This window comes from Pezoporus flaviventris, unplaced genomic scaffold, assembly GCF_033815535.1.
Source record: "Pezoporus flaviventris isolate CSIRO_AGI_PZ_B2104156 unplaced genomic scaffold, CSIRO_AGI_Pfla_v1 ptg000025l, whole genome shotgun sequence".
NCBI lineage: Eukaryota > Metazoa > Chordata > Aves > Psittaciformes > Psittacidae > Pezoporus > Pezoporus flaviventris.
Genome location: NW_026892573.1, coordinates 19,662,986 through 19,686,740, shown reverse-complemented (window position 1 = coordinate 19,686,740; position 23,755 = coordinate 19,662,986). Strand labels below are relative to the sequence as shown.

At 41.1% G+C, this 23,755-nt stretch overlaps 1 protein-coding gene across 4 annotated transcripts in view; it reads left to right on the top strand.

The window, feature by feature from the left end:
* Nucleotides 1–23,535, top strand: part of ELMOD1 (ELMO domain containing 1) — a 40,789-nt gene extending 17,254 nt beyond the window's left edge. For 3 of the 4 annotated variants that reach the window (XM_061457794.1, XM_061457796.1, XM_061457795.1), the window contains 10 exons: nt 6,629–6,774; nt 6,926–6,954; nt 8,119–8,216; nt 10,343–10,472; nt 13,483–13,616; nt 14,787–14,855; nt 15,171–15,194; nt 17,323–17,373; nt 18,855–18,988; nt 22,118–23,535. In XM_061457794.1, the coding sequence (XP_061313778.1) occupies nt 6,629–6,774; nt 6,926–6,954; nt 8,119–8,216; nt 10,343–10,472; nt 13,483–13,616; nt 14,787–14,855; nt 15,171–15,194; nt 17,323–17,373; nt 18,855–18,988; nt 22,118–22,290 (988 nt within the window). In that variant the 3' untranslated portion in view covers nt 22,291–23,535. The remainder of the gene's footprint in view (nt 1–6,628; nt 6,775–6,925; nt 6,955–8,118; nt 8,217–10,342; nt 10,473–13,482; nt 13,617–14,786; nt 14,856–15,170; nt 15,195–17,322; nt 17,374–18,854; nt 18,989–22,117) is intronic. The other variant, XM_061457797.1, reaches the window with a different exon arrangement.
* The last annotated feature ends 220 nt before the right edge of the window (nt 23,536–23,755 follow it).

Below are 23,755 nucleotides of genomic sequence, written 5' to 3'. Positions count from 1 at the left end.
CCACTAGCCTGGGTAACATCGCTGTGGTGCTTTTCCCCTTTAGAGTTTTGTAACATTCCATGTTGGAGTCTTCCTTCTTAGATCCTGCTAATGACTTTCATCTCAGCAGCCCTGCCACTATAATTTTTACCTTTCTTTCTCCCTGTAGACTTGCTCAGCAGCCTGGCCCATGGTCACAGATTGGTACCATATGGGGTCTGGGCCATGAATCCTGCATAAATAGGACTCTCCTATCCTGGGAGTTGGATGAGAGCCCCCAGCTGGGATCACAGAGGGTGTCACAGCTTGCCCCCATCATATATGCTGTACTGAATTTCCAGCAGACATCTGGAAAATTGAAGTCCTCCATAAGAACAAGGACTAGTGACTGGGAGACTTCTTCCACATGCTTATGAAGTATTTCGTTTGCCTCTTTATCTTTTAACAGACTCCCACCATATCTGCCTTATTGGCCTTCTTCCTGACTGTTATCCATAAATGCTGAACCCTATCGTTACCATCATTAAGCCATAGACAATCAAAACACTCTGTCAGTGATACTTCCACTTTTACTGTAACTTATCTGAAATAAGAACAACTTGGAGAACCAACTGTAGCAGATACTTAGGTTTTTTTTTCAATAAATCCTAAAAACTTGACACCTCTTAATCTACTGCAAATCAGTGCATGAGCACTATCATATTTGAAGTGTAATTTCTGTCTTACTGGAGTCAGATAAAATCGTCAGATAAAATGAAGATCAATTAACAAAAAACCAAAAGTGGAGAAGTGTGGAAAGCTGCTGTTAAAGACTACTCTTATGTCTTCCTTAGTTGCCACACTGACTTGCTTTCATGTCTAAATGGAGAAATAAGGTGGATTTCAGTTGTCAAGCATGCAAAGGCACAGAATGAAGAAGAATCTCTTGTGTTTTAAAGGAGCTGATAACAGGTTTGTCTAGCAGAAAAACTCATCAGTACATTGCTTCTTGGTTGACCTTCTGTTCATGCTGTAAGTTGCACAAATAAACAGAGGTAGTCAAATTAATTAGCCCCTAACAGGGTAGTGTCACTTGCTTACTCACCTATTTGGACAGCTTGTCATCCATATCTTCTGTGTCCTTGACTTCTCAAGCCATAATTAGAATTTTCAGAAAGGAAATATTGATGTGTAATGCTTTCTTCTCTGAGCTCAGTATGTCCTTCAGGAAAAATAGTTGTGTAAGAATCTTTCCTATCCATAGGACCTAAAACAGGACACGTAGGAGAGTAAATGGTGTATAAGGAGACTCAGTGACTTTCATTTCATTTTTAAACTAGTGATTTTGGAGGATTTACAGTTTGTTTTTTTTTTAGTTTTACTTGCTTCTTCCCTTCCCCTCAGTTTTAAATGCAGTCAACTAGCATTGGGTATCTAGTTGAAGTTTTCATTTTACCCGAAGTACTTCTTCCTTTTGCTGCTAGCTCTGAAAATACTATGGTTCTGAAATTACTGGGGGAGGGAATAAGCACCTTCTAATTTATTAGTTTCAAAACATTGCACAGGAGTTAATCTCCCTTTCATGTCAGTGAAACACTGCATGTTGCATTGTGCATACATCTTGCTGTTTAGGCAAATACACCTTACACAGGAAAGAGCTTCACAGAAATGTTAGACCACATTGGAAACCTTTACTGCTGCTGTGTGCTTCCTCTGCCTGGCATAAGGAACAGAAATGTTACTCTGTGCTCTTTTTGGCTTTACATTTCTCTGTGTTTTGAAAGGATCCTACCAATGGTAGAACCCCTTTTCTTCACCCCCTCCCTTGTGGAAGAAAGCTCGCCAGAACCTCTGCTGAGCCACATTATTGCTGATAGAGATGGGGTTTTTGTTTGCTTTTGCAGCATTCCTGATAGTCCTTGCAGGGTACTGACTGCCTAATACTGTTCTTTCTATTTTTTTTCTGTTAAAGCTGTTCTTAGTAGAAAATCAGAGCTCAGAAATAGTGACATACAGCAGAGAAGATATAAAAGGCTTAAACAGAGAGGAGCAGGGAAGGAGAGGTGAAATAAATGCATATACCAGCCCCTAACTGATGTTTGCTAGTTACATGGAAGAAAACTTTACCTTTCCGTAGCTGTGATGGTAGCTCTAAGCACTGGGTAGTGTTCCACAAGTCCATAAGGCAATACTTACTCATTTCAGAACATTGTGTTTGTTTGATATTAATTTTTTTTTCTTGGAACCCAGGTAAGAAGTACAATTTTCTGTAGTATTGATCTCAGAGCTCAGTGACCCTTTCCGTGGGCCAGACTGGGAGAAGTACACTGAGTTGTATTGATACTGCTAAGGAGCAAATGGGTAGCACTGATGCCCAAGTGTTTGGCATCAACAACTGGGAATGAGTAATCCTGACTTCTTGTGGGAGGATGACTGCATGTGTATCCACTCATACGGCATCCTTGTCAAGGGAACTGCCTGTTGATTGGCAAACAATGATGTGCACATCAGCAGCTTATTATGAGTTTTTTTTCTTTGTTGTACCTGAATAAAGGTTTGTATGAACTCCTTTAATGCACTTTGCATGTACAAACACAAATCTGTAGGGCTGTGCAGCTGCAAGAAATTCAGGAGGAAGAACTTGTATTGGGATGGGGAAGAATAGAGTGCAAGTTTCAGGAACACTTCCATTTCTATAATACTTCTGTTCTTAAAGCTCACCTCAGGATCTGAAGTATTGCTGTATATGACCATGCAAACTGCTGATGAAGCACATTCTCCTGTGCTAAGGAAAATAGCAAAGTCAAGCAGAACAAATAAAGACATAGAACAGATTAAGTGGAGAGGAGGCTTGGAACTGGACTCTGAAACAAACCAGAAGTTCCTGCCACTGTACAGTAGTCAGACATGTGGCTCATGCTTCACTTCCACGTGGGTTCATGTTCGTGGTACACTATGTTTTGTTTTATAGCTGCTAGCATCTCCACTTTGCTTACATGAACTGAAGTGCATAGCTGCTAGCATGTAAGCCAAGTTTTATAATCACTAGTGTGCTTTTATTACAGGACTTCTGCAAGCAAGAATTCCATTTTATAAAGAACAACCCTTTGAAAACCAGCTTGTGTTATTTTTCCTGCTGTTCATGTTGCAAATGGAAGATTTCCACTGTTGTAAGCTTGAGATGGATGAGTAGTAGAAAATTGAGGTATCGACAAAGGCTAACTTTCTTCTATAAGCTACCTAGTAGAAAACTAGCGTTTGTTGCTTTATTAGCATATTTTAGTGAATCACAGATGTAGTGTTTGGGTGCTTTAGTGACATGTTTTTAGTAGATGCATTTTTATTAGTTAATCTTTGTGCAAACCACAGCTGAAGCAAAACTTTAGTGGGAAGGTGGTTGCAACCATGTGGTCACAGGTCTGTCCCATTAGAGTTTTTTTCCTTTGATTTGCGAATCTGTCATTGAGTCTGAAGGCAGCAACATATCATTTAAATGCACCTAATACCTCCCCACACACTCCAAAACTTAAACACATCACATAATACAGTAAGAAACAAAGCTTTGAGTAATCAAATGGGTTGTGATATTTTAGTCCTGTAGTCATGAACTTTGTGTGTTTTTTATGGGAACAGACTTCTTCATTAAAAGGAAATCTTCTTACATGGGCTGTTAACATGACATGGGTCTTTCCTCCCCTCTTTTGTATAAAAGAGCTCTCTACCCAGACAGTTACACTAATAGAGGCCTAACCTTTGAAAATAAAGCAGGCCAAAAGAAAGCAACTGTAATTTCTATTACAGATGTATGGTGAAAACCCATAACTTTGTTTTGCCACACTCTACCTTTTGTGTGGAGTTTGGCATTAATCTCTTGTATTCATTTCTCTGGACCTTCAGCCTGACTACAGACCTGGGTTGCTCTGAGGAGGCTGGGGAATGGCTGTAGGTTGTGTTTGGATTATTCAGGGATGGTGGACTAGTCAAATCTGTGAAGGTCAATAGCAAATGTCTGTTGGAAAACCAAAATGCCAAATGTTAGCCTGTGTTTTTTTTCAAGCCACTGTTAAAGGTTTCAGTTTGAAGGCATTAGTTGACCTTATATGAGACTGACTTACACTTTTGACTGTTGGAAACTTAACTAAGAATGGCTGCTCAGCTGATGACAGACTTGCCTCCTGTAACTGGTCTTGTTCTTAATACTGAAGGTCATGACCTGCTGTGAAGCACATACAAACTCCTCTCAGTAGTGTGTTCTGGCACATATTGCAGGGACAGACCAAATATTTCAGTGTCAGGAGCTGAAACTTTTTTGCTTGTCTAAAACTTGATTCCAGTGTAGGAGTGATTCTACATTCTTTATGTTTCACTTTGTATATAAAGTAGAGCTTCCTGATGCATAAAGACAAGGGGGTTGCCTGCATGCAGGCGTTTGGGAGTGTTAAGTGAAGTAACTTAAAGTGTGAAGATAAAGTGGATGCTTTTAAAGCATGTTGAATAGTTGTGTGGATACTCTATTTAAACATAAAATTACTTTAGTTCTCTTAGCTTAATCTTCCTTCAAAGACAATTAAGCTAAAGTGAACATAAAGCAGATTAAAATCCTATGTGGACATAAACAAGAGTTAACTTATCTTCCCTTCCCTGAATGTGCTTCTACACCATGCCCTTCAAGATGTTTTTAGGAAGGGATGGAGTCTTCAAACTTTATTAAAGCTATCTGGAATTCAGTATTTCAGAGTAACCACTGCATTCCATTGAAAAGAATAATACAGAGTCTCCTAACAAATAACTGTCCTTTGAAAACATCAACATTATGTGGAAAAAATAATGAGCTAATGATGAATATGCATACACACGGGCTTCGAGACCAAATTATTTTTGACTGTTTACTGGCAAGCTAACATATCAAAGCTGTATTGATGTTTTCCCATAATATAATCGTAGACTATAATCACAGAGAGTTTGAAGTTGGAAAGGAGCTCTGGGGGCCATCTAGTCCACTCCCCTTGCTATGGCAGGGCCACCTAGAGCTAGTTGCCCAGGACCATGTCCAGATGGTGATGTTCAAGTTGTCAGGCCTTTACAACTTGCCTTCCTGAAATGTGCTGAATCCAATGACCCTGGGTAGATCCCACACACACACCTCAAGTCCTGGTACACCCCATAGGGGTTGATGTGTTGGATAACGTGGCACGATCTGTGCCTTCATAGCTGTAGAAATGAGGAAGCAAAACTGTGTCTAAATAAGTTATAGCCCATGAAATCTGCTTTTGGGGTGTGTTATGTAATTGTGGTAGCAGTATGTGGGCTTTGGTAGCAGCTGCAATGCTAACAAACTTTAGAGCATTTCTCATGTACACAGCCTCTTTGAGGCTTTTGTAGGGTCACAGGACAGTTCAGTCTAGGAGGGACATCAGCAGGTCTGTGGTCCAACCTTCTGCTCACAGCAGGTCAGTTCTGAGGTCAGACTGGGATGCTTGGAACTTATAGAATCATAGAATAGTTAGAGTTGGGAAGGACCTTAAGATCATCGAGTTCCAACCCCCCTGCCATGGGCAGGGACACCTCACACTAAACCGTCTCACCCAAGGCTCTGTCCAACCTGGCCTTGAACACTGCCAGCGATGGAGCATTCACAACCTCCCTGGGCAACCCATTCCAGTGCCTCACCACCCTAACAGTAAAGAATTACTTCCTTATATCCAATCTAAACTTCCCCTGTTCAAGTTTTAACCCGTTACCCCTTGTCCTGTCACTACAGTCCCTCATGAAGAGTCCCTCCCCAGCATCCCTATAGGCCCCCTTCAGATACTGGAAGGCTGCTGTGAGGTCTCCACGCAGCCTTCTCTTCTCCAGGATGAACAGCCCCAACTTTCTCAGCCTGTCTTCATACAGGAGGTGCTCCAGTCCCCTGATCATCCTCGTGGCCCTTCTCTGGACTTGTTCCAACAGTTCCATGTCCTTTTTATGTTGAGGACCCCAGAACTGCACACAATACTGCAGGTGAGGTCTCACAAGAGCAGAGTAAAGGGACAGGATCACCTCCTTCGACCTGCTGGTCACACTCCTTTTGATGCAGCCCAGGATACAGTTGGCTTGGGGAGAACTGGCAATCCTCAGGACAGGCTCTTAAACACCTTCTCTCCTGGAGGTGAGGGGAGCTTTGGTCTCCTTAATGTCACTCTTGACTTTTGCACACCTGAGCGTTGATTCCTGTTCATCAGGATAACAGCTCAGCTTGGAGCAGCTGCATGAAGAGCCAAAGCTAAGCCAGGATGTAGTGGCTGCTTGGATCCTCAGCAGCCGTAACAGGGTGAGCTGTGCTTCCTTCTCATGTAGTCCTGTTTCTCCAAAGTGTTAGTAGGACCTAGGAACTAGTTGGAACTGGCCTTTTATTCTAAGGGAACAGAGAGTTTCCAGAAACACCTTTTTGAGAACTCTGGTGCTGACTTACTCTGTGCTTCCAGTTCTGGCACTTCGTGCATGCCAAGAGTAAAAACCATTTTTAACACTTGCCAGAATAACTGTTTGCAGTGTGAAAGCTGCTTTTGCTTTAAAAATGTTCTTAGGCAATGGGAATTTGGCCTGAGTAAGTACCTTCTGCTTGAGTGGTGACCTTGTTGAAGCAAACTCCGCTCAAAACTCTTATCAAGGCTTCTTCTTTTGCCAGGATGTTTGTCCAGGTATGCCTGTACTTCTACTGCAAGTGCTTGTGGCGCTGCCTGAAATTTGTGGTCAGGAAACTAACTGGTCAATGTGAATTGCAAAGGATTTGCTACAATACTAAACCTGGAGCTGCCAGAACTATGAAAATAGGTAACTGCAAAATACTTCTGCATGCCTTTGTACATTTCTGCCTCTTCTAAAAACAATATGACTTTGTTCTTATAAATAAATAATTGTTCAATGAATCAAATATAAACTTAGCTTGTCTGACATGATGCTTTCAAATATTGTTCTCCTACAGAGGCATCACTGAAAGGTTCAAAAAGTAAGGTGAGTGGAAGATCTCGTCATTGACCTTTCTCTGTTGTGTCCTGTGCATTTGGTTTGTTCAGTCTGCTGCCCAAAAAAACCACTTTAAGGCTTGATATGATTTTCTGTTAAAACCATCTTCTACTGAAGAGGGTCTTGTGTCCACAACAGCAGGTGATCTTGCAAACTCAGGGAGAGTGTCCTGTGCTCCAGGGACAGGCACACCATGGCACTGATGACTCAAGGGGGCAGCAAGCCGTGGTGGAGATGATGTGATTATACTTTGGGGCTTCTTAGCTTGATTCCTCATCCTGTCTTAGAATTTTTGTAATCTGCAGTCACCCACTTACACACTTTACACCTCAGGGTTTTTGTGTGGAAAGCAGGGATAAAAGAGGCTGAGGGCAGGAGCTCTTAGATAACTGAGACACCTGTCTTTGCTTTCATTTTAAATATGTTAATGGAGAGGAGCCTCTTTTGCTTCATCCTTTTAGTGTAGCATTGGGTATGTTATCCTAAATTCTCACAAAGCATCATTCAGCTGTTCTTTTCTCATTGGCATGAGAATCAGTGATGCTGAAAAGTTTACCTCAGCATTAGCAAAACCACTGTCGCATAGCTCATAGTTCAGCATAATGCTTCCAAATATATTTGTAGCACAAACAGAAAGGCAGAATCTTATTTAAAAGCTTCCATTTAGGCAATTGTGTAGTTTTGAGACAAAGCACCAGAAGGTTCAACCTTTTAATTTTTTAATGTTGGTTTTTGAATACTGAACTTCCAGGGACATCTCTACAAAGCGCAGTGACATGCAAGAAAAAGGAAGAATGTTTTGCTGTCCTACTGTAGTGTGTTGGGAGAGCTGTCAAAGGAAGGCTAGCAGTTCCAGTGTAGTCAGGGAGATGATCTTTGCTTCTTGATCATAGGCCTCTGTGCAGATCACCTTCACTAGCAGCCACCACAGAAATGCGATTGACTACAAGGGCATGGGAAGTAACTTGAGTTCTTATAGGGCTAATGCCTGAAACTAGTTAGTAAGGTTGAATAGGGTGGAAAGGTTTGTGTATTTATGTTGAGTCTTCTGGGCTCTTAATCTAGAAGCTTTTGGGTATCAAATTTACCATTGTTAACTTCTATTGGATAATAGCTTCCGTAAGAATTAACATGTGTTTAAAATCTTTTTAGCGGCTGCAAACTTCAGTAAGTGTTCACCCTGATGCTATTGAAAAAACGATAGATGACATCATGGAGCTGAAAAGGATTAATCCAGATATAAATCCACAGTAAGTTTATGGTTTCCTTACAAAACAAATGGCAATTACTGATTTCTTCAGTGCCTAGGTCCATGGAGAACTAGTTCTCTGTAGCTGTTGTGGCACACAATTTGAAGATGAATTTCATCTCTCAGCATGAAACTCCATCTTAAGCTTTGTCAAAAAGCTGATGGAAAAAATGAATGATCTTTTATGGTGACTGTAACAGGCAAGTCCTGAGTCTCTATCTGATTTCCTGAATCATGCTGTCTTAGTGTATTGTTGATGCATTGATTTATGGGGACCACTTCCACAGGGATAAAATACCACCAAGGCAGGTAGTGCTGGCAGTGCCTGTGATGCTTCTTAGTAAGGCTGTACATGGCCTTTTGAGAAGGGAAGAAATCACTCTGTTGTAACTGATATAAATAGTATACTCTTTTAAATTTTAAAACTGCCTTTAATTATCCAAGCTCAAGTTTTAATGATACAACGTAGCTGATATGAGATTAAAGAGATTGACAGCAAACCATTAAATTTACAAGTGTGTATTGCAAGCGTAACCACTTTTGTGATGCATTATTTCTCAGCCCTTAGCATATGGCACAAGATGGTGTAGGTCAGGAATTTGTGGTAGAGTGTTACATTATTCAGGTGATAAGTCTGAGGTTCACTCTTCTTTCTAAACTTGAAATTGATATACATAATCCAAAATGAGTACCCATACATTGACTGCTGCTTTTCTTTAAGTGGTCAGCAGCATCTGCAGTGGGGAATGGGGGCCTGGGGTATGCAAGGTGGTGCCACATACACAGAAACGCACCTTGCCACTAAATTGTTCTTTATATTAAATTAATCATAATTCTGCTAAACTTGAAGCATCTGCCCTGCAGTTTTGCTTGTGAGCCATTTATTTTACACTAAAGTTCTCTGGAGAAATTTCAGCAAAAGCAGGTCAGTATTTCTTCAGTCAGGATTAAGGAAAATTCATCGACTTGCCCACTCTTGAACATAAGAAAACCTGCATCCAGTCTGTCTTGTTCAGAAGCTCTGGCCTTCTCTTGCATAGCAGCGACTTGAAATCTCTTGTGGTAAAGACGGGGAGGTGTGTCATGCTGTTTGTGTTTCTGCAAATCTAAATGCACGGATTTTTTTTTTTTTATTTTTTTTGGTTAATGTAGCGTATTTGCAGAGCTGAACTAGCATCCTAGGGGTGTTTGCACTGAGCTGTTCTTGAAGGCTGTGGGCCGCTGTGACCTGAAGAGGAGACCCCCAGTAATTTCCCTTTATCAATGTCTCGCAGATGTGTGTGTATATTTAGTGGTGGAATGAAGTAGGTAGAATAACCAGGTGACATGTGCAGCCTACACAAACTGTGCAGGCAGTCCTTGAAATACTCCCAGTTTTTGGACTCTCCTCTGTCTGGTGGAGCACCTGGAGCTGAACGCAAGACCAGGCAGGCTGCTCCTGTTCTCTGAGAGCTGACACTGCCAGCGCAGGGATGGCACGGAGGAGGCGTGGGGCATCGGCAGCTCACCTGCCTCCTCTATTTGGCAAGGAGGACAGCATTCCTTAACGAAAAGGAGAGTGGGGAAACTAATTCCACCCACTTTCCCCTGCCATGAATAACGTTGCATAGAACATCTGACTGGCTTTAGATAAAGTGCAAATGTGGCTTACTTTGTATGTGTTGTGCAACTTGGAACTTAAAAATACAACTTTTTTTCTTTTAAGATAAAACTGCTCTGCCACGACCTGTCACGTTCTGTTCTAAACTACTCCAAGTTTATAGAGTAGTTAAAAACATTACATCTGTGGTTTAGTGAGGCACTACAACATTTCACATGCAGTCTTGTCAGGCTTTTCAGCTTTCTTTAAAATGCAGCCTTTTTATACACCTGTAGGGTATAAAAAGGGAAGCATGTTTAGAAAAAAAATCCCCAATTTTATCATCTAAGGAAGGCACTAAGCATTTCACAACCTTGTTTAATATAATATTGATCTCTGAAATACTCCCGTTGTAATTAAAGTCTTGGGCTATCAATTAATAGATGTAATATTACTCATGTACATTAATGAATTAAACTGGTAGGTACCTAGTAGTGCTGTTCGTATGATTGAGCTGGATTATGTTACTTTTTTCCCCCTCTGCTGAGGTTGGGAGTATCTCTTCAAGCATGCCTGCTGCAGATTGTGGGGTACAGAAATCTGATTGCAGAGGTTGAAAAGCTTCGCAGAGAGCCATATGACTCAGAGAATCCACAACATGAGGAAATGCTTCTGAAGGTAGGTGCTTGAGAGGTACTTAAAGGGCATCCCTTTTTGTGTGTGTCAGCTGCAAACAGCCTCTCTGTGAAACATCAAGAGGCATTGTTGCCTTCTCCATCGTGTACCTGTTTCAAGGTTATATAGCATATTAATCTGGTTTGGGTGTAAGTGTAAACCCTGCCAAGCAAGCAGCTTGATGAATGCCTGTCCTTTGGCTGGACTATATCAAGGCACTGGATACCCAGCTCTTACTGCAGATAACAGCTCTGTGCTATGAACCCTGTAAAAGTAGGCTGATGTCCTACTTCAGTACTCTTTTCTTCAATGTGAGAAGGGTATTTTTCTCTCTTAACTGGATTTTTTTTTTCTTCAATTTCTTGCATCTTTGAAGATATTGTGTATCACAATGGCAACCCTCTAGCTTTCATTGCGTAGGGTGGAAGGGCGAGAGATGATGACTTGTGCACTTACATTTACCAAGTCTATTTTCAAATGAAAACAAAATGAAACCATTCTTTAGATAATGTATGCAGAGTGATGACAACCATGCCAGTTAGGTTTTACTTCATGATTTCAGGAAAGCCTTGCACTGGAACAGATGATGAAAGTATTTTTTCAGGAAGACAGTCTTGAAGCCATAAGCAGAGGGAGAGCTAGAGAGCTCTTGTATTAGAAAAGAATTGAGAAAGGAATAAAAGGGGTAGAAGTCTAGTAGTAAGTTCCATTATTTCTTCTGATCCTCTTTCTCATCATAGCTAGTGAAAGAAAAATGGCAAGAAACATAGAATAGTAATCTGCAGGAAAATGGCTTTTTACAGAATTTTCAGAGGGCTTATAAAACATATCACCTATTTGGTGGCATTATGATGAAGCTGTTTCCCACACTCTGGTTTGCAGCATAATGCTTCACACAAATTACAGTGGGAGCTTCTAGAAATGTTACCTTATTACTTGGGCTTCCAGTAACTTCCAGAAATCCCAGTAGGCATCTTGTATATAAACACATACAGATGTAAGTAATTATTTCTATCAAATGCCTCAAATGGTCAGAGAGTTCTTGTAGGTATCTGGAAAGCTGTCTTTAAAGTTGGCTCCTTGCTGGGAGGTGGGAGTCTCACCGACTAGGAGTGAAAATCCAGAGCTGCCCCTGAAGGAATGCTTCTAGCTACCAGGTAGGATGGGTCAGATGGAATCCTCCTGTTAAAGTCCTGCCCTTGTACAGCCAAACATACAAAATTCTGGGGGTAGAGTAGGCTTTTAACTATAAGGACACACAGATTTACCTAGTGAGGAAGCCTGTGTCCTGGGGGTGAGAGATCCGGGCGCCAGCCTGTAGCATTGGTACCTGAAAATACCAGGTACCTGTCTGCAGGTTTAATGAGGGCCTTTGACTCCAGGAAAGCATCTCTAAATAAACTGGTCATCTACACTGCCCAGAGAACAAGAATTTGGGTCTGAGGGCAGAATCACAGGTGAGAAGCGCAGGGGAGCTGGCTGTGGTCTCCTCCCTGGCCACCCTTGTCCTGTGAGGGCAAGGTCCTGGTTCTTGGATGCTCCTGAGATTCATGTCAGTTGATAATGTGTAGTCACTCAAGTGCTTTAACAACATAACTGCATGAGAATGAAAGCAGAATAGAAACCGAGCATTTATCTGAGGGGAGATTAAGCAGTACAGTTTATGCTGTAAAATTCATCATTTTGAAGAAAGTATCAGTTTTGCTATCTGCCTTCAGTGTAACCTGTGTGTCAGCACTTTTTTACAGCAGGAGTTTTGCTTTTGCAAATTCTCATGTCAAATGGAAATATATCCAAGGGCTTAATTCTGTCCCATGCGGGGGAAGAATAGGCCAGTTGCTTTTCATTCCTTCTAGGTGTTCTGCTAAGTGATCTCTGCAATGGGTAATTCAAGTTCCTAATGTCTATCATTTATTCATGTTTACCAGGAGGGCACTTGAATGAGAGAAAGATTAAGTTAATGTGATTGAACTAATGAATAATACTGCATTTATTGTCAATGAATGAGTGAGAAAGATAGCAAATATGGTTTAAACAATGATGCTTTATGCAGTCATTACAAAGTGAAATTATTGACCTTCCTAAGGCGCTTAATTTTTAGTGCAGTTAGAATTGCTAAAATCAACAGTTTCTGGGGTTTTCTTATCTGGGAAACATGCATATAGTTCCTTCTCTTGGGAAAGCCTTGTCTTGTAGTTCTTGAGGCCCTACTTACCTACTCATAGCTTATGGAGAACACCTGATTTCTTAATACACTTTGGAAAGGGAGAGTTTGTGATATGGCACATGAGATGTGCAGAAAGTTATGTATTTATCAGATATGTGAATTTAGGCTGCTTGTAGGTGCCTAGCAACATGCTATTTAGGCACTAAAGTTGTTGGACCAGTGCAGCTAAGTGGATTTATTCCAGATGAGGATCTGTCTTGTTAAATCACTTTGTCTTTTTTCTTCTTTATGCAAGATCAATGAATGATTCCCCCCTTAGTTAAGTATGGAGGTGGCACATGCTGTTCTTGTATGGATTTTTGTTTTATGTTCTCTGATTTGCTCTTCAGCACTGTGGTAGCCAAATCAGCACTCTTGATTTATAACCCTTCTGGAGACTTGCAAAAGATGCTGGAGAAAAGATTACTGCAGGGCCTCAGGGACTTGAGGGCTGATTGCCTGCAGCTCTGACAGTGATTTACAACCAAATTGCAGCCCATTCCTGTCTTTGTGCTTATGGAGGCAGACACTAGTTTGATGCATAAGGTGTGAACAAAACAAGCTCTTCTGAGAGACATTACAACAGCTGCCAATAAGGTCAGAAGGGCCTTGTAGGGCTGAAATGTCTGCAGTGCTTAATAGCGGTTTGGGATTTCTCCCCACTTTCCTCACCTCCAGGAATTTAATTTGAGCTGATGCCTGGGTTGCTGGGATAGTAATGTTGCATAAGAACATAGCTTGGTTTAAAATGAAGAAACCTTACTAATGTGCGGAAGTTTCATTACATTTTACCTGTAATTTTCCTAGTTGTGGAAATGCTTGAAGCCCAATTCGCCATTGAAAGCTCGGATTTCAAAGCAGTGGTGTGAAATTGGTTTCCAAGGTGATGATCCTAAAACAGACTTTAGAGGGATGGGTCTCCTGGGCTTATATAACTTGGTGTAAGTATGTTCCTCTGTCGATGTGTGTCTGAAGTCATGAAAGCAGCATTACTTGCAGGTTTTTAGCAAGTCTGTGGGAATAACATATAAAAGTGTTAGGGACTTGATAAAAAACTGACAGAATTTGTTTGCTAGCCCAGTTTTTGGAGGGTTTCTGTTCTTGAAGGGGTCTCCTTTGGTTTGGTATTCCTGATTCAACTCAGGAGCACCACTTGCTAAACCCTTTTTTAATCTTAGTTTCTCTGTGACACAGTAATTTAACATTCTATTCCCACAAGAAAGAAACTGTAAAGTATATTTTCACCAAATGTCTAGATCTCATTAAACAAAATGCCCTGCATGTGAATAGGCGGGAGGGTTATGTTACTGCTCAGCTTTCTTGTTTGTGAATTTCATGCTGAATTCTTGGCCAAAACACTTGAAATGTGATCTTGATGGCAGACTTCTGTAGTTAGACTGCTGCTTCTGTTTCTGTCTATACTCAAAATTAAGCAGTGAGTTTACATGACTTTTCCCTTCTGCCTCATGCACACCAGGTGTTGGTACCATGTGTGGTTGGTAATTTGGGAATCAATCAATGACTGTTATTTCCTCCAGCCCTTTTATCTACTGCAGGTTGTACATAACTTTGAAACATTTAGGAAAATAACCTCCCCCTGTGAGGGGAAAAAGAAATATTTTCTGCTTTTACAGATTGAAGGACATAAATCATCCACTGTCTGTACGTCACTGTTTAGGGAAGCTCAGTGGAGGAGCTGGACTCTTGACTCTGGCTTTGAACTTCCAACTGAGATGAATCACTACTATGTATTTCAGTTCTTAGTCTCCTGTGATGACTCTTATCTTGCGTAATGAATCTGCCACATCCAGAAGCCTGAACTGCTTTCTCTTGAGCTCAAAAGCCAGCATGCTCTAGTAATAAGCAACTGATTTTCTTTTTTTTTGTAGGATGGATAGAAAGGGGACTCTGGTAATGCACATTCACTGAGCACTCATGGGGTTGCACTTTCATTTTGGGGTCTAAGTAGTAGCTTAATAAATTTAACACATTAAATGCTACTCATACTGCACAACACATGTAGTGTCCTACCGTGGACAGCTCAGTATAAGTTAAGACGCTTTTTTCATTGTATTTCGTACGCGATTCACCCTAAACGTGTATATCTGCAGGTATTTTGCTGAATGGGACACTGAGATAGCTCAGCAAGTTCTCTCTGATTCTCTTCATCCTAAATACAGGTAATGTCTGAAACCAGTAAAAAAATAACTTGAAAGAGCACTGTCCTGGCTGGAATTTGGGGCAGGAGGGGGGAGGTGTTTTTTGTTGGGCATATGCTTGGGTCTTGCCACACGCTATCTGTTTTCAAGTACTGAATTGATCATGATCATGATCCATCCATGATAACTGATCAAGTCCAAGAGGCAAACTTATATACTGAACCTTTAGAAATAGTTAAACTTAGTATTAAATGTTTTCATTTATACTTATAATTTCAAGTGATTTTGTATTTTTATTTACCTTTCTTTTAATTCTTTTATCTTTTCATAATGAAGGGAAGTCACTAAGAAGGAACTAAGGTATTTTTTTTTTCTTTTCTCTTATTTTTACGAGACCCAACATGCAAATAAAGATGAAACCATACAGCAAATTTGGCGTGTTATAAACTGAAAGTCTTTGTTGCAACATGGAGAGATCCGTATTCGTTTCTCTAAAGTTAACTCAAACATAGCTGATGGTGCAACATCTGAGCTTATATTTAGGAAATACTTATATATATAAAGAATGAAATCAACCTTGCTTGATGCAGCTAAAGCATTGTGGTTTAGACTTACTTAGTACCAGGCTTAAGGAACAAATGTGGGGGACTTCTACATGTAGGAAAAAAAGTCTAAGCCATGCCACTGTGACTCACTTGGTAATCAAAAGTAGTCTAGGCCAAGGATTTATTAGGACAGCTGAAGAGCCCCTTTATTTATAGTCACATACTCTGTCTACCCTGACAAGTGGTGGGTCTAATCTGGCCAGCCTGTTCTCCTGACTGTTGAGAAATCCGGTACCTTCAAGTGGCATAAATTTTGTGTTGAGAATGATTTGTGAATAGGAGACTTATTCTCTAATTACTGGGGGTGGAGATGCCTCTTAGCCAGTTGCATAGTAATCATTTGCCTTAAAAGGCATCTTTCTTCTGCTAGTAATGTTAGATTTCCCTATAGAAGGTCCACATCTGAATCCTGTGAAGCCTTTAATCTCCTCAGTATTTTGTGGTTGAGTTCTCAATGCTGATTCTGTGAAAAAAAGCATTTGGAACACACAAGTGCTCTTCATTTACATGTTTGATTACCAAGGACTGTCTTAGAGCGCTGTGTGAGCATGTGCAATTTCTAGCCCTTGAAAGGGAATTCAGTAGAAGATAGATACTGCTGGTGGTGCCTGTGGTGTTCTTCCTGGTGTGGTTGCTTAGCAGCCATGCTAGTTTCTGATGAGATCATGATCCATGTAATTTCTATGTCTGTTGAATTGTATTGCTTGTCCACATCCTACATTACACCTTTATTATTCAGGGCTTGCTTGGTTTTTTTTAACTGATGTTATGGCACAGCCTACAAAGGCAGTTAAGATTTTAGAGAAATGAGTGAAGACTGATGTATTCTTGTATGCTAAGCCATTTAGGAGGTGATGTTTTGTCTTCACTCATGCCACCTGGTGACACTCAGGTCAGAATGGGTATGAACCTCGGTACTTAATAGCAAGAATTCTAAAATACTGTATTTACATGAAGGTCAGGGTATTGTTTTTAGTGTAATATATACTAATTGTAGCTCAAGTATAGTCCAAGAACACAATGGTATCTGTAATTTCGGATCTAAAGCTTGCAAAATCTGATCTGCTTTACCAAGGCAAAACTCCCCCAGGCATGTCTAAGGTTGGTTCCATGCCTGCTTTTAGCTGGTGATAAATGTAGGCAATGATTTCTGCTAAGCTTGCTCCATGAGAGTAGATTAAAACCTGGTTAGTGGGATATCAGCTGACTGGTTGCTTCACACAACTCTATAAATGAAAATGTTGAACGGCAGAAATTTAGTCTAAAATCAGTCTGTTTTCTAACCAATTTTATGGGAGGGACCCTCTGTGTCCTTGAAAAGCTCTGCATTATTGTGCCAAATAATAAGAAATACTAATCCTTATTTTTGACTCTTGAGTGGCTTCTGATTTGGGTGGACACAAATACTTTCTGTCAGAGGAGCATTTTTCATGTTTGCTGCTTCAGGTGAATCATGCCTCCAATGATGAGAGCCATGTATATCTTTGAAAACACCAAAGGCTGAAAAAATCTTTTGAGTTAAAAGAAATGTAATTTTTTCAACTTCTGTATAGCTCAGACTTAATCTAAATGGATTATCTTTGTGGGCACTATAGAAAATAACTGGCTTTTGCTGAGAGCATTGCCATAGATGCATACTTGATAAAGATTAAACAAGTTTATCAGCAATGCCATAAAGACAGTTACTCATTTTGAGTCTTTTCATACCAGTCCATTCCGTCAAAAGCAGAGTTAAATGTGATTATCTCAATGGAGGTAGAATACCACGTTCAGTCTATGTTATGATATCAAAGAAATTGAAAGAAAATATTTATCACTCAGTGTTGCATGGCAAGTGCCAGATTTTAATCGTTTTTCTCTCCCTCCCCCCCCCCCCCCCTTAGCCAGCTGAGCAAAGCTGAATGGGAGAAGAAAAAGTTTGATAAAGCAATTGGGTAAGTTTAAAAGTCCTTTTCAAGTTGCCACACACCAACAGTTAACAATGCTGCTGTATATTTGAGGGGAAAAAGGTGTTTCCTGGTTACATTTTAAAGGAAATTTTGGTGTATATACTGACATGTATTGTCTTAACCGCACCTTGACCTTCATCAAAGATTACAGGAAAAGCAGTTTAAAGTAAGAATTAGGAAAAATAACCAAAAAGGAGAAGCTTTCTCTGTATGCTATGAATAGTGCAGTGATGAATACCTGTTTAACTCTTCTTAAAGTGTAATGTGATCAAGTCTCACTTCTTACTGTCAGAGCCAGGTTCTGATCTGCTTTCAAGAAGGCATAATAGGGAAGAAATATTAGTTAGGTTTCTTTCTTCTTAAGCAGTAGGTTTGGTACAGCTGCATTATTCATGAGTATGGAACTGGTTGTTCTTTCTGAGCGTATCTGAAAATCTGTAATACAACATTTTAATGCCCATATTTACTTTCTCTGTGAAACTTGCCATTAGGCCCCATGTTGCAGTTAACTTCTGGACTTTTATTATTTTTTCCTTCTGAAATGTATCAAAGGTTAAAGAAAAGGAACATATTTGGTTTGCTTGATAGAGAAAACTGGAAAAAATACCCAGGACAGTCTGCAGAAGACAGCTGTGTTTAGAGGAGGGGAGGAATCATTAAATAACTAAACAAGTTTGCTTTTATCGCTAAATGTCGGCGTGGGACATTGTACATTTTCTTGGGAAATAGTCGCTGCCAGGAACATCAAGCTCTTTATGCAACAGGCTTACAAATCAAGAAATAACGTCTAGTTTCTGAGTTGCATTTTGCTAAAATGTACTTTCCTTGTTGATATCTTTTAGCAGGACAGGAGTTTGCTTCATGAGTTTGATTTTGTTATTTCTGTTTCCAGCATGCTCTGATTTAGGTTTCTGCCTGTTTTCTGGCCTGTGTTTCTAGTTCTCTCTTAGGAAGACATTGGAGGTGACTCAGCTGGATCTCTTTTACAGGCTCTCTAGCCATGTCTTTGTAGGACTGATTGTTGAAGCCAGATGTTTCTAACTGTGGGCAATGAATTCCAGCGGGGCAGATGGGTTAAAATAGCAAATGATGGGTCACCCTGCAGAATAAACACTGTGTGGAGTGCTTGTCCTGTGTCAGAGGTGAGCAGAGGGATGCCTGGGCTTGTTCTTATTCCATAGGAATGAATCAGTGCTGCTCCACTGAAAATGCTGGCACAGTGAAGAAACGCCTGTTTTTCGCTGTGACCATAGGTTTCACAATGGAAACACTGCCATTAGAGTGTACAAAGCAGACAGGATAAATATGTGGTGTTTTCCAGCCGCCTCACATTGGAAGCTCACAAAGGAGAAAATTAATACACCTCAGTAGCACACAAGATCTGCAGTTTCAGTCATCAGTGTTTCTTACAGAGTAATGAAATAAGACAAACGTTCAACAAATGTTGCTGCTTTTTTATCTCACAGCTATTCTTTCGCTATCGTGGGCATTAACATAACAGACCTCGCATACAACCTGCTTGTGAGTGGAGCTCTGAAGACCCACTTCTACAATGTTGCTCCAGAAGCACCAACACTAACGCACTTTCAGCAGACATTCTGTAAGTGTCTGGGGAGGGGTGTGGGAAATACATAAACTGTACTACTGGTAACACTTTTGTACTACCCATACTATCAGAATCTCCTGACACAGCACAGGGACTGTCATTCCGGTCTTTTTCTGTCTTTAGGATGACTGAATTAAGTTCTGGGTTGTGATTGATTCCACTACCAAACTAAGGGGTAAAAAAAAAAAAACCCAAAACAATCCCAACAAATAACTCAAGAAACCCCTGCCAAGTACCTGAACAAGTGATCTTCCTGTCATCTTAGAGTGCTTTTAAATAGCAAGAAACTAAGGGTAGAATCATAGAACGGTTAGGGTTGGAAAGGACCTTAAGATCATCTAGTTCCAACCCGCCTGCCATGGGCAGGGACACCTCACACTAAACCATATCACTCAAGGCTTCGTCCAACCTGGTCTTGAACACCGCCAGGGGTGGAGCATTCACAGCCTCCCTGGGCAACCCATTCCAGTGCCTCACCACTTTAACAGGAAAGAATTTCCTCCTTACATGAAATCTAAACTTCCCCTATTTAAGTTTTAACCCATTACCCCTTGTCCTGTCACTACAGTCCCTAAAGAAGAGTCCCTCCCCAGCAGCCCTATAGGCCCCCTTCAGATACTGGAAGGCTGCTATGAGGTCTCCACGCAGCCTTCTCTTCTCCAGGCTGAACAGCCCCAACTTCCTCAGCCTGTCTTCATACAGGAGGTGCTCCAGTCCCCTGATCATCCTCGTGGCCCTTCTCTGGACTTGTTCCAACAGTTCCATGTCCTTTTTATGTTGAGGACACCAGAACTGCACACAATACTCCAGGTGAGTTCTCACAAGAGCAGAGTAGAGGAGCAGGATCACCTCCTTTGACCTGCTGGTCATGCTCCTTTTGATGCAGCCCAGGATACGGTTGGCTTTCTGGACTGCAAGCACACACTGAAGCCGGCTCATGTTTATTTCCTCATCGACCAGCACCCCCAAGTCCTTCTCGGCAGGGCTGCTCTGAATCTCTTCTCTGCCCAACCTGTAGCTGTGCCTGGGATTGCTCTGACCCAGGTGTAGGACCTTGCACTTGTCATGGTTAAACTTCATGAGGTTGGCATTAGCCCACCTCACAAGTGTGGCAAGGTCCCTCTGGATGGCATTCCTTCCCTCCAGGGTATCAAATGAACCACACAGCTTGGTGTCATCGGCAAGCTTGCTGAGGGCACACTCAATCCCACTGTCCATGTCAGCAACCAAGATGTTAAACAAGACCGGTCCCAACACTGATCCCTGAGGGACACCACTCGTTACTGGTCTCCAGCCGGACATTGAGCCATTGACCACAACTCTTTGCATGCGGCCATCCAGCCAGTTCTTTATCCACTGAGTGGTCCATCCGTCAAATTGATGTCTCCAATTTAGAGACAAGGATGTCATGTGGGACAGTGTCAAATGCTTTGCACAAGTCCAGGTAGATGACATCAACTGCTCTACCCCTGTCCATCAGTTCTGTAGCCCCATCATAGAAGGCCACCAAATTGGTCAGGCAGGATTTCCCCTTAGTGAAGCCATGCTGGCTGTCACCAAGCACCTTGTTGTTTTTCATGTGCCTTAGCATGCCTTCCAGGAGGATCTGCTCTGACATTTTGCCAGGCACAGAGGTGAGACTGACTGGTCTGTAATTCCCTGGGTGATCCATTTCCCCTTCTTGAAAATGGGGGCTATATTTCCCTTTTTCCAGTCATCGGGAACTTCACCTGACTGCCATGATTTCTCAAATATGATGCACAGTGGCTTAGCAACTTCATTTTCCAGCTCCTTCAGGACCTGCGGATGGCTTTCATCAGGACCCATGGACTTGTGCATGTTCAGATTTTTAAGATGGTCTCAAACCAGATCCTCTCCTACAGTGGGCCCAAGGTCTTCATTCTCACAGTCCCTGCATCTGCCTTCCAAGACTTGGGTGGTGTGGTCAGAGCCTTTGCCAGTGAAGACTGAGGCAAAGAAGTCATTCAGAACCTCAGCCTTCTCCAAATCCTGTGTAGCCAGTTCTCCCAAGAGCTTCCAGAGGGGCCTACATTGTCCCTAGTCTGTTTTTTATTTGCTATGTACCTGTAGAATCCCTTCCTGTTATCCTTAATATCCCTAGCCAAGTTTAATTGTAACTGGGCCTTGGCTGTCCTAACCTGGTCCCTAGCTTCCTGGACAACATCCCTGTACTCTTCCCAGGCCGCCTGTCCTTGCTTCCACCTTTTATAAGCCTCTTTTTTCATTTGAATTTTCCTCAGCAACTCCTTATCCATCCAAGGAGGTCTCCTGGCCCTCCTGCTGCACTTACTTCTAGTTGGGATGCAACACTCCTGAGCTTGTAGCAGGTGATCCTTGAATATCAACCGAGAGTCTTGGGCCCCCCTGCCCTCTAGGGCTATATCTCATGGAACCTTACTAAGCAGGTTCCTGAAGAGGCCAAAGTCTGCTCTCTTGAAGTCCAGGGCAGTGAGCTTGCTGCACACTCTTCTTACTGTCCTGAGGATCTCAAATTCAACCATCTTGTGGTCGCTGCATCCAAGGCTGCCATGGAGTGTCACATTTCCTGTAACAGGAATGTCTTACCAAAGTGGTTCTGTATATCACCTTATCACTCATCTTTCCAGGATCATAGACATAAATGTTAAACAACATTTCCAGCAAGGTCATGCACACACAAGGTAAAATTATGCATGAGGAGGAAGTGTTAATACAGAAAGACATGATGTTATATTACCTATGACAGTTACATTACCTATGAGTATGTTCTCTATTTTAGTGAAGGGTAAGCAATGTACCTGTGAGGAAATGTCTGTGAGGCAGAACTTACATATAAACAAAAGGCTGGTGGAGCAGCATCAGCAGCATCTTTCCCTGCTTTTATACTCATTAGTTTAATATTTTAGTTCACGTATCTGTGTGTCAAGACAGCTAGTGACTTCTTGTGTTTGTTGTGAGAAGTTCTGCCAATGTGTGATACTCATCACATTTGGGGTTTGTCCAGAACGGGTTTAGTCTTGTCCCTGCATACTGTTGTGATGTGTCAGACCTTAGTGACCAGGATTTGATCTTCATAATTTTGTGTGTGATCTTTACATACTCTGCTTTTTTATTATTTTGTAGGCTACTTAATGCATGAATTCCACAAATTCTGGATTGAAGAGGATCCGCTGGATATAATGGAGTTCAATCGTGTCAGAGAGAAATTTCACAAGCAAATCTTGAAACAGCTCCAGAACCCAGAAATGGCTCTGTGCCCTCACTTTGCTGCATCAGAAAGTTTAATCAATATGTAGTTACTCATTCAATTTCATTTGGAAATACTGTCTCACTCTTGTGTTAGATCACGACTTGGACCATCACTAGCATACTGAATGACATGGCAATTGTATGCATGTTTTTGGTGCAATATTCATCTTTTTTTTTTGTCACACGTACTAGATCCCCTTCTGCTTCTCTCGTTGGGGATTTCTCATTTTAAATGGGTGCTCATATTACCACATTATGCAGTGTCACATTCTGAATTGATGTCTGGATATCAGAGGTTTTCTATTTTTTTAGACTTTCCTCATAATTCAGCATTGACAATTGAATTGTATTTCTCTAGCTGTGTTTTTGTATATGTGGATTAAGTAGCTGGATCTTGTATTGTGAAAGCTTTTTAACTTCTTGGTATGTTTTAAGGTAACTACTGGCATTTCAAGCAAAATATTTGTTTGGACCTCATCTAGAAGATAGTGTGCGTAACTTAATTGATGCAGGCAAACACATTAAAGTCCAGTTTTCTCTGTGCAGCCATTATATGCTTAATGCAGAATTAATGAGGCTTATGAGACACAAGTTTCAGTGAGAAGAGTTTATGCAGAATTGTAATCAGACTCCACATCTGCATGAATACCAAATGATCTGGCAATGCTAATGCATCCACAGTGAACTGCAAACACACTCACAACCACTGGATACTGGCAGGGGCCAAAAATTCTGTCATCAGGCTGTTGTCACCAACACCACCATGGTGAAGCATGGTCTAAATTCCTGCACATTCCTTTGAACATACAGGGGTTAGTATTTTGTGTTGCATGTTGGAAGGCAACATGATTTGGTCACCTTATGCTTGGTGAATTCAGCAAAAATCTGTTTTATTTTTGGTGTGGATTTTTTCGGTTTGTTTTTCTTGGGTGGGGGTTTTGGATTTTTGAGAATGTTGCTTTGGTTGTCCATTCAGTTCCTAAGAACTGGGAGAAATAATTGATTAGAAGGTTTAGAGAAAAACCACTTGAGTTTCCCAGACTACTTATGAAAAGAATTAAAAATGGCAAACTGCCTTTTTTTCTAAAAAATGAGTAAAAGTGTCTGACATGAAGATTGTGTAGTATATTGAACAGCATCTACCATGGCATTTCATACCCATGGTATTTTTTACCTTCTAAGCAATCAATTTTAGTATTATATGTTTGTGTAAATCACTTGCATATGGAGATTGGGTAGTGCCCAACTACTTGTGAATTATATTAATAAATTATATGTCATTCTAAACTGAAGCATTGTGGGTTTTGTTTTTGAGATATGCACTAATACAGGTGAAAAGTGGCTTACTTTAACGGATGAGATAAAAGGGGTTATAACAGCTTTGTGATATTTCCCTGATCCGAAGAGTGATCTGAACTTCCTCAGATCATGTTCTTTATACAATTTCTAGCTGTGGCTTGGGCCATCACTTTATGAGTGAAAAGTAAATCAATGGGGGACAGTTAAAGTTCT